Source organism: Mus caroli, chromosome 8, assembly GCF_900094665.2.
Source record: "Mus caroli chromosome 8, CAROLI_EIJ_v1.1, whole genome shotgun sequence".
In the NCBI taxonomy this organism is placed as follows: domain Eukaryota; kingdom Metazoa; phylum Chordata; class Mammalia; order Rodentia; family Muridae; genus Mus; species Mus caroli.
The window spans coordinates 20517151-20527539 of record NC_034577.1 but is presented as its reverse complement, the minus strand read 5'-3'; the positions used below and the strand labels follow the sequence as shown (position 1 = coordinate 20527539).

At 38.9% G+C, this 10389-nt stretch overlaps 1 protein-coding gene across 2 annotated transcripts in view; it reads left to right on the top strand.

Moving 5' to 3' along the window:
* Positions 1-10389, top strand: part of Hook3 (hook microtubule tethering protein 3) — an 86232-nt gene that overhangs the window by 70373 nt on the left and 5470 nt on the right. For both annotated transcript variants that reach the window (XM_021170331.2, XM_021170330.2), the window contains 5 exons: positions 588-622; positions 4910-4992; positions 6354-6454; positions 9250-9354; positions 9485-9556. In XM_021170331.2, the coding sequence (XP_021025990.1) occupies positions 588-622; positions 4910-4992; positions 6354-6454; positions 9250-9354; positions 9485-9556 (396 nt within the window). The remainder of the gene's footprint in view (positions 1-587; positions 623-4909; positions 4993-6353; positions 6455-9249; positions 9355-9484; positions 9557-10389) is intronic.

Sequence of the window (10389 nt, the reverse complement as noted above, 5' to 3'; positions counted from 1 at the left end):
TCGAACTCAGAAATCCGCCTGCCTCTGCCTCCCGAGTGCTGGGATTAAAGGCGTGCGCCACCACGCCCGGCCGTTAAATGTTTTCATTGCTTATTTTTAGGTAAATTTTAAATTCCTGCTTTTCAGAAGACCTTTATAAAAATACCCCAAGTCAAAACTCCATTCTCAGCATCTTACCTTTGTACCCTTTATATTTCCCTGCCATCAAGTACATTACTTGTCATCAATTAAAATATGGCAGCAAATCTGAGACTTTATCATAGTGCAAACAAAGAGGGTAGGAAAAATTTAATGTTAGCTACTACTTGGGTACTGAATCCAGGAATATTTGGGTCTCTATATAAGTAGCGTTTAAATTCATTTTTCTCTGTATAGAGAATTTATCTAGTTTCTGTGTATCTCTTACTCCTATTCTGCTCTTTTATTGAAGAGGAGAAAATTGAGGTACATTGGGTTTTGAGCTCTTTGACCAAAGAAACTACTGAGCGTTTACTCCCAGTAATTTACTATATAGTCTTTAATATTTATAAAATAATTTGTTAGTTAAAGTGTTAAATAATGAGCTAATTTTTATTTTCCATTTTCAGTCAGTTCTTCTAAAAAAGAAGCTTGAAGAACATCTGTAAGTAGACAACCTGTCGAGTTTCTTCACATTACAGAACCAAAGCACTTTGTTATGGGTACAGAGGATGTAGACTAGGGCATAAGTGGTCCTTGAAGATACAGGAGGGTACTGCCTGCTAGCAGTGACTACAGAAGCATTTCTACCCAAATGCCCACACATCAGTTCCGTGATTGTGAGCTGGGCCTGTTGACTCACACCTGCAGTCAAGAGACTGAGGCAGGAGAACTGTTGCTGGTGTCAGGCCAACTTAGGCAACAGTGTGAGACTCCAGAACAAAAGATTTTAGGGCTATTTTCTCAGCTGCAACTTTAGGACTTACTATCTTTGTTATAATATTCATACTATGAATATTCATATTATTCACAGCCTTTTTCTATGACAGGCCAGATGGTAGTTATTTGAGGCTGTAGAAGTCCTGGCCTCTGTTGCAGCCTCTCAGCTCCAAATACAGCTGTAGACAGTGCTATTGCTAGTAGTTCCATCTGTGCTGCAGAAGTCCTTCATGTATGGGAACCAGTGCCCTTCTTCCTTGCACCCATAGACTACAGTTTGCCATCCATACATTCATTTTTTATTAGATATTTTCTTTATTTACATTTCAAATGTTATCCCCTTTAATAGTTTCCCCTCCAAAAAAATCCCCTATCCCCCCACCCTGCTCCCCAACCCACCCACTCCCATTCCCAGTCCTGGCATTCCCCTATACTGGGGCATAGAACCTTCACAGGACCAAGGGCCTTTCCTTCCATTGATGACCGACTAGGCCATCCTCATCTACATATACAGCTAGAGCCACATGCCCCACCATGTGTTTTCTTTGATTGGTGGTTTAGTTCCAAGGAGCTCTAAGGGTACTGATTAGTTCATATTGATGTTCCTCCTATGGGGCTTCAGTCCTCTTAAGTAAACTTTTTAAAAATATAGTTCTGTAAGTCGTTTGAGAAATCCCTACAGTGTGTTTTGATCATACACACTGCCCCACACTCCTCCCTGCCCAACTCGCTTTCATGTCTTTTTTTTTTTTTTTAGAAGCTATATTGAAGCAAATGTCCTACCCCTCTGGCTCTTAAAATCTTCCACTCCCCTCTTCCTTCATGTTCCCTGAGCCTTAGCTGTATGGACTGTGTTAGAAACATCAACAAGTAAACTTTTTAAAAGTAGAATGTTTGTCAGTACAGTTTCTTCAAGTAAGCCTTTGAATTACAGTCATTTTAAGTAGGACTTTGTGACTTAAAAGATGAAATAAGAAATTTAAGTATCACTTTTGACCCTCCTGAAGAAATCTTCAATAATTTTTCTCATGCCCAGTAACATTTTAACCTATCATTTTCCTGCAAAATTGCTTGCAGGCATTAACTGTAGGAAAGCTATGAATTAGTAGCTGCTAATTAAGTTAAAATAGGCATTCTCCACACCAAAGAGATGTTTGGCTTTTCTTTTACTGTTGGAAAGATACTGTGTTCCCGAAAGTTTGATGTTTGTTATATAGGGTTTTTTTTCCCAATATATTGATGAGATAGATTCCTAGCCGCTGAGAAAGTCTAATATAGACAGATTCTTAATGTACTGAACAATGCAGCTTTCTAACCTTTGTAAGATTACCCAGAATGAGAGCATACCAAAGCTTGTCATTTTGAATTGTCCATTCCTCTCTGACAGAAGTGGAATACTTTGAGTCAGAAATCTGCTCTTTAACCATTGCTGTGTGTTCAGTTGTGCACATGCTAAGAATCTTCATTAGACAGGATATTTTAGTGAAGACAGAGCCTGTGTTAGATTCTTGTGTCTGTTGCAAAACATTACCACAAATAAAGGGGCTAAGAAAACAGAATTATTTTCTCACAGTTATAGAGCCAACAAAATTGAAATCCAGTTGTTGACCGATTGGTTTCCTAGTAGATGAAAGGCAAAGCCTGCCCAGGTCACCTCCTAGTTCTGGTAGCAGTGGGCAGCCTTGCTGTTTCTTTGGCAGCCTCTGTTTTCCCTTGACAGTCTTTCTGTAGAGTGCTTCCCTCATCCTCAAGATCTCTTCTCAGATGCTTGGTGAATGCCTGAATTCACTGGTAGTGCAGAACTCCACACTTTTGGGGTTCTTTCCTATAGACAAATGCCTCTGGTAATAGTTTACTTATACAGTAGAACAATTCTAACACTGTCCTAAAACAGCTGTTCTAATAACCAACATGGTTACTAAGTAACTAGTGGTGGATAACCTACACAGTGGCTGTGAGGACAAAGGGATAATTGACATGTCAGGGAGAGAGCACAACAGGACACATGCAAGTTGGCCATATAACTCCGCACATCATAGAACTTAAAACTTATTCCTGTCTGGGGCTAATAGTTTGACTTCAACTGACCATAAGCAACTGGAACCATGGGAAGTGGAACCACAGTGAGGGAAGAGCATGGACTTCCTCTAAGGACAGCAGCCACAGTGAGGGAAGAGCATGGCCTGCCTTCCTCTAAGGACAGCAGTAGTTGGGTTCAGAGTGTACCCTGGCCCAGTACAACCTCCAGTTCAGTGTGAACTACAAAGATCCCGTTCCCAAACGGCGTTGCAACCACAGTACTAGAGATTAGAACTCACCTTCTGAAAGACTGTTCGACTCACCACAGACCTCTCAGAAGTCATGGACAGATTTTAAACTGTACTAGAGACCAGTTTTAAACATACCAAATTAGTTTTAAAAATTAAATCAGTCATGAGAATTATTGCTAAAGTTAATCATTAGTAATTCGCATTGAGTGCTGAGTATTGCTCAGCAGCCTCTTCAACTTGAACATGTCCACACTCTGTAACACAGCAGTTCTACTGTACATACCTGAGGTGTCTAGATAACGCTGTCCACATATACGAGGAAACCTTCAGAAGACATGTAGTTAGGAATTACTACAGTAAGTAAAATGCTAGACAGAAGTAACGCTGCTTAGGAGTAAAATAAAGGCAGTAAACCATCATGTGACCCAGGAGGACATTTGATCTGGACATGGATTATCCCTGGGAAGAAGAGAGATGTGTGATGTCTAAGGCTTTAGGAAGAGTTTTCATTTTTAATCTTTTGACTGATCACTATGTGTATTTTATTCTTTAAGATTATATATATGTGTGTATACATATATGTATATATAATTAAATATGTGTATATAGTTAAATATATATGTGTCATATACATTAGATACTGTGTGTGTGTGTGTATGATAATTAGACCTTGAAAAATAATTTGCTGAAAAAGAAAAAGATCCAGGCATGGCAATGCATGCCTTTATTCCCAATAGATGGGAGGCAAGGCAGAGGTAGGTGGGTGGCCGGCTTGATCTATGTAGTGAGTTACAGGTCAACCAGAGTTACACAATGAGACATTTTCCCTTTAAAAAAAAAGAGATAGGAAGGTATTTATTAAAGTATTCTGCTTTGAAAAACATTAGAAATAGATATAACAAAAAGCTCAGTTATTATTAAATATGTGGCACAAATTATATAGTGCTACACTGAATAAGTTAGAGGATGAATTATATATCACATTATTATTCATCTTTTACAGGAGAAAAGCTTACTGTTTGTTCTTTTATATTTTGGAACATAACTTTTATATAGTAATTTATATATCCTAAGTTAGTGAATATTTACCTTCATATACAGATATAGGTTATCTGTTGAACATTTAACAGAATTCACCCTTCCTCCTCCTGGTTGATTTGACTACATCTCTGTATCAGCCACAGTGCTGAGCTCCATCGCTTTTGTTAGCTTTCGAAGCTGGATTTGTCATAAACAGAATCTGACTTATTTGTTCTGCATTATCTGTGAGGTCTGTTCAAGTTGTATAGATCTTTGTCTTCTGTGATGTTCCTTCTTTTAAATCTATGTTTTTAGCAATTTACTTTTGGCAACAAAATTTGCATTGAAAAGCTTTTCAGAGGTTGAAATTTAATTTTTACAATGTCCTTATTTTTAAAACATGAAGATCCTCATATATGTTTTATATAGATGAAGTTGTTGATTCAAACCAGAAGAGCTGGGCTTTGCCTTTTTACAAAAGCTTTAGTCTGTTTATCTTTTTTCAAAGAATTTGTGTGCAATGCAAGTCTATTTTAAATATAATAAATTTTTAGTTCAAAATGAAAAAAAAAAAAAGAATACAGAAGCAAGGGCTAAGCATGTAGCCAAAGCAGAGAACTTGCGTCGCGTTAGTGAGTACTAAATTGGATCTCCAGCACAGGAAAGAGAAGTGGGCGCAAAAACAAGAGTGAGTGCTGATATCGTCACATGTTTTGTTGCAGAGAGAAGCTGCATGAAGCCAACAATGAATTGCAGAAAAAGAGAGCCATTATTGAAGATCTCGAGCCAAGATTTAACAACAGCTGTGAGTTTTTCCTAATAGCATCATTAGCCATACACTGTTCTAGAGATAACAAATTTATGTAACTTGTTTCTCTAAATAGTTCTTTTAGCTATTCCAGCCACTTAGAATTTCCCTTAAAGAGAGAAGATGACTTAGTAGTTAAGAGCACTTGCTGCTCTTCCAGAAGATAAGAGTTTGATTGCCAGAACCTACATTGGGTGGCTCACAACCCCTGTAACTCAAACCTCAGGGACTTCAACACCCTCTTCTGGCCTCTATGAGACCCACACACATTTGACATATACTCAAATAGGCACATACTCATGTGCTTAAGAAAATAATATAAAAATATTTAAAATAGTTCATTAAAAAAGAAGTTGTCAGGTTTTGGAGAGCTGGCTCAGAGCAAAGCACTCTTTCTGTCCTTGTGGGAGACCAAAGTTTGGTTCCCAGCGCCCGTGTCAGGTTCACAAGTACCTATAACTTTAGTTTCCGAGGATCCAAGGCCTCTGGCCTTGTGGGCATCTGTACTCAGGTGCAGACACACACACACACCACACACACACACACAAAATAATAATAGAAAATTTTAAGAATTTGCCTTATTTCTTAAAGCACTAATTTTATAAATTCTTTACCTGTGGATCGTAATGGATATTATATGAAGCTAAATATTTTCAAGTTGATTGTGATAAGTTAGCTCTAGACATATACTTTTTTTGGTATTTATAACTGTAATTAGCTTAACTTTTATTTTATGAAAGTGAAATGGCAAACTTTAATTTTATGGTAGAGCAAAATACACATAGGAGCAGGTAGCCATTTTAAGAATACAGTAGAGTAGAATTAAATTGTGCCGTGACCCTCACACTGCCCACCCTCAGGTCAGTGCATCCAGTCACCTAGAGCTGTTTCTGCCTCTGCTTGGCCTGTGTTAGCCACTGCTTTACCCTCTGTCTCTGCACTGAACTATTTAGGAAACTCATACAAGTAGCATCGTGTTTGTACTGTCCTGCCTCACTTATTTCACTAAGCATAGAATGTCTTTCTTTTTCACTTAACATTAAGTCTCTATGGTATGTATCAGATTTAAGACTTAAAAAGATCAAATTGTGTAAATATATTGTCTATTCATTTATCCATCAATAGATACTTTTTACTTTATGTAATTTAATTCTGATGTTTTGTTTACTTATTAAAGAAGATTTTAGTAAAATAACAATATGGATTAATTTTTAAAGAGAAATTTATATATATAATTATATATATAATATATATATATTAGAGAGAGAGAGCAGTCTCTGAAATATTATTTATTAATAAATAATTTTAAATTTAATGTAATTAAATTTTAATTTTTTATGGTCATCTTTTATGGACAGCCTTAAGAATTGAAGAACTGCAAGAGGCTTTACGGAAGAAAGAAGAAGAAATGAAGCAAATGGAAGAACGCTATAAAAAATACTTAGAGAAGGCCAAGAGTGTGAGTGTGGACTTGTAACTATCTTACTTTCTTCCCAGCGATGCTGTCCTCTAGCCTGGAAGTATAGTATCCATATGACATTATGTTCTTACATAGAAAATCATCAAAGAAGCCTTCTAAGCAGACAAAGATCCTAAGCAAGAAGTAGTGATCAAAACAGGCCCTTGCACAAGTTGACTAGCAAGAAGAAAATGCCCTATGTAAAGATCAGCAACAGCTCCAAGGTAGCAGTGGTTAGCGTTAGCAGCACACGACAGAAGAAGACAGAGCTGCATGGCGTATGTATGAACAGACAAGAACAAACAAGAATGAGGTACGAGAGCCAGCGCTCTTGTTCTGCCATGTAGCTTCCAGGGGTGGCACTCGGGCTGGACAGCAATCACTTTTACCAACCAGCCATCTCCCTTGCTAAGGACAGAGTACAGTGAATGACATACATGCATGAAAATGACATGGTTAAAAAAATCATTAAACTATGTAGACCTAAAAAAAGTTTTAAGAGGCTGAGATGGCTCAGCAATTAAGAGCACTTGCTACTTGTGCAGAGGACCCAGGTTCAGCTCCAAGCACCCACATGACAGATTACCACTTTAAGTAACTCCAGTTCCAGGGGGCTCCAGTGACCATTCTGGCTCCCATGGGCACCAGGCATGCAGGTGCTACATACACATGTGTACATGCTAGAGAAACACCCATACTCACATAAGCAAATCTTTATTTTTACAAAAATTTAAGGGGCTGGAGAAATATCTCAGTGGCTAAGAGCACTTGTTATTGCAGAGAATCCGGTTCAGTTCCCATCACCAACATGGTGGCTCACAATTATCTATAGCTCCAATTCCCAGACATCTACTTTTGACATCTGTGGTACATGGTGCATATAATCACATGGTGCAGAGTCATATAAACCTGCTGGGAATCAAATCCCTCAAAATAAGTAAATCTTTTAAAAACTCTAATAAAAGGATATTAATAATGTATAATGAGTGCTACGGCCTAGACTTGATGCTTCCTGATGGAATAGCATCATCATGAATGATTAACCTGAATCTAAGTGTCTTCTAGAGCTCTCTTCATTCTTGGAGGGGGAAAACATGAAGCTGTTAGAGCAAGTTAAATAATGCTTTTGAAAGGACTGGAGAGATGGCTCAGTGGTTAAGAGCACTGACTTCTCCTCCAGAGGTCCTGAGTTCAATTCCCAGTACTCAACATGACAGCTCACAACCATCTATAGCTGTAGTTCCATTGGATCCTATTCCCTCTTCTGATGTGCCTACATACATGTAAGACAAATGTCTCTTTTTAAAAGTCAGTAAATTACTATCAGATAATCCAGGATTGGGGATAAAAGGCAGTATTATCAGAGCTGGGCAGACAGCTCAGTGAATAAAGTGCTTGATACATAAGCATCAGGACCTCACTTCAGATCGCCAGCAGTCACATACAACTGGGCATCGTTGCACATATGTGTAAGCCAAGCTTTGAGGGGTATTAAGGATCATGCTTGCCAGGTAGACTGCATCAATCTCTGAATCCAAAATTGAGGACAAAGAATCAGTTATAAGACAAACCTTGGCCAAGGGATTCCAGCTACTTCATAAGGCCAAGAAAGTTCAAAGTCAGCCTCAACAATTTACTAAGACCATGTCTCAGGAGCAAGATACAAAGAGATCTAGGGATATGTGCCTCATGGGTAGAGTGCCTTCCTAGCATGCACAAGGAGGTCCTTGATCCTCCGCCTATAAAAGTGGGAAATGGCCGGGCTGTGGTGGTGCACGCCTTTAATCCCAGCACTTGGGAGGCAGAGGCAGGCAGATTTCTGAGTTCGAGGCCAGCCTGGTCTACAGAGTGAGTTCCAGGACAGCCAGGGCTATACAGAGAAAACCCTGTCTCAAAAAAAAAAAAAAAAAAAAGTGGGAAATATAGACATAGGCTAAATACTGGCCATTTTATAGAACTGGTATTTGCATACAGGTCATCCTATGATTATGAAGTAGAACGCTTGAAGGATGTGCACACTGAAGCATTTAAGGGTTATGTGTCATTGCGACTGAATTCTTTCTAACACACAAGAGAGTGTTGAGGGGAGAACATACATGACAGCTCACCAATTGGTAAATCCAATTTAAAAATAAGTGGATTTGAACTATATGAAGGTCTGTCTGTTAGAACATTTTGATAATAAAACTATTGGTGAAGAACAAAATGACCTCTCCCAGAAATTTGTAATGAGTCAGGTAGAATTGCATCCCACGTTCATGCCTCAAGCATAGTACTCACAGAAGAGACAGACCTGTGTAAGAGTCACCCTGTGTGCCTTTCTGGTTATATGCCCAGGGCTAGCTGCAATAAAACAGACAGAGCTGTGAATAGCATCTCTTCAGCAATGTCCAGTAATCCAGAATGGCTCTTCTGTCTGTGTCATTGGAAATTTGCAGAATTTTATTTTACTCCATTCGTTTACATTCTTAGGTGTCCTTGATAGCTTTTGCATATTTTTCTTTTCTGCTTTCTTTGATTGGGATAGGGATGCTAGGAATTAGTAACAGAACTTCATGCATGCTATGGTAGTGATATCTATAGCTGTGTACACATGTTAACTCAGTAGTGGGGATTGACCTAGGGCCCCATGTGTATTAGGCATGCATTGTAGCATCCTCTGCCTCATTTTCACTTTTAAGACTGCTTTCTTAGATCCTAGATTCTTAGCATTTGAGGGGGTTTGTTTCTGTTTTAATTTTTAGGTTCTCTGTGTGAACACATATGTATGCTTCATTTTTCTTATGTTTTTGCAGGTTATCCGTACATTAGACCCTAAACAGAATCAAGGAGCAGCACCAGAAATTCAAGCTCTTAAAAATCAACTGCAGGAACGGGACCGACTCTTCCACTCATTAGAGGTCGGTCTACAGGGCGCCGTAAAATACTGCCCTGCTATAGCATACAATTGTAATCTTTGGTTTAGACAATTCATTGTAAATATTTTTTATATTGAACTCATTTGTATCTTTACATGTGGTTATGCTTCAGAAAGAATATGAGAAAACGAAGAGTCAAAGAGACATGGAGGAGAAATACATTGTCAGTGCCTGGTACAATATGGTAAGAGAATGTATTTCAAAATATAATGCAAAGTTTGGTGACTATGTCATGATACTGCTTATACTGTAGAAGTAGTTCTACCAACAGAATCTGAAAGTAATTTCTCTCCTAATGTATACTAACAAAGCCTCTATGTTGACCTTAAAGCCGAAAAGCACCACACACAGACTAAGTCATTGGGAAAGCATCGTTCCCAGAGGATAGAAGACACCAGTTTAGTTTTAATCCTCGGAACCATTTGTTGTAGGGAAAGCAGACATGGTAATACCTAAACAGATGCGGTAGTTCCTGCTTTGGAAGATGACACTTACTTTACAGGTAGTTTAACTGTCTCATGGGTTTGGAAATGTCCAGTTTCAGACTTTGACCATTGAAGGTTTTGAAATGGAATATTCCAGTACACAGCAAAGAAACTAAGTGTATGTGAGGGAAGGCCATAACTGTGCATCCACTGGTGCACAGCTGTGAATTATCCAGGCTTTCTCTCTCTGTTGGGTAGGGGTGCTATGGAACCCTGTGGAAGCTGGGTGGGCCAGGACTGAACACAGGGCTCTAGGCTTGCTTTCCCCACAGAGCCTTCTCCCCGATTCAGGAAATCAGGCTGTCCTTCCAGTTTCCCCTTTTGTCTTACATCATCTCTGTTGGCATAAAAGTATTATTTTTATTTTAGAGCTTGTTACTTCTATCTCTTGAAAGCTAATTCTCCAACCTTAAAATGTGATTTGTGCCGGTCGGTGGTGGCGCATGCCTTTAATCCCAGCACTTGGGAGGCAGAGGCAGGCGGATTTCTGAGTTCGAGGCCAGCCTGGTCTACAGAGTGAGTTCCAGGACAG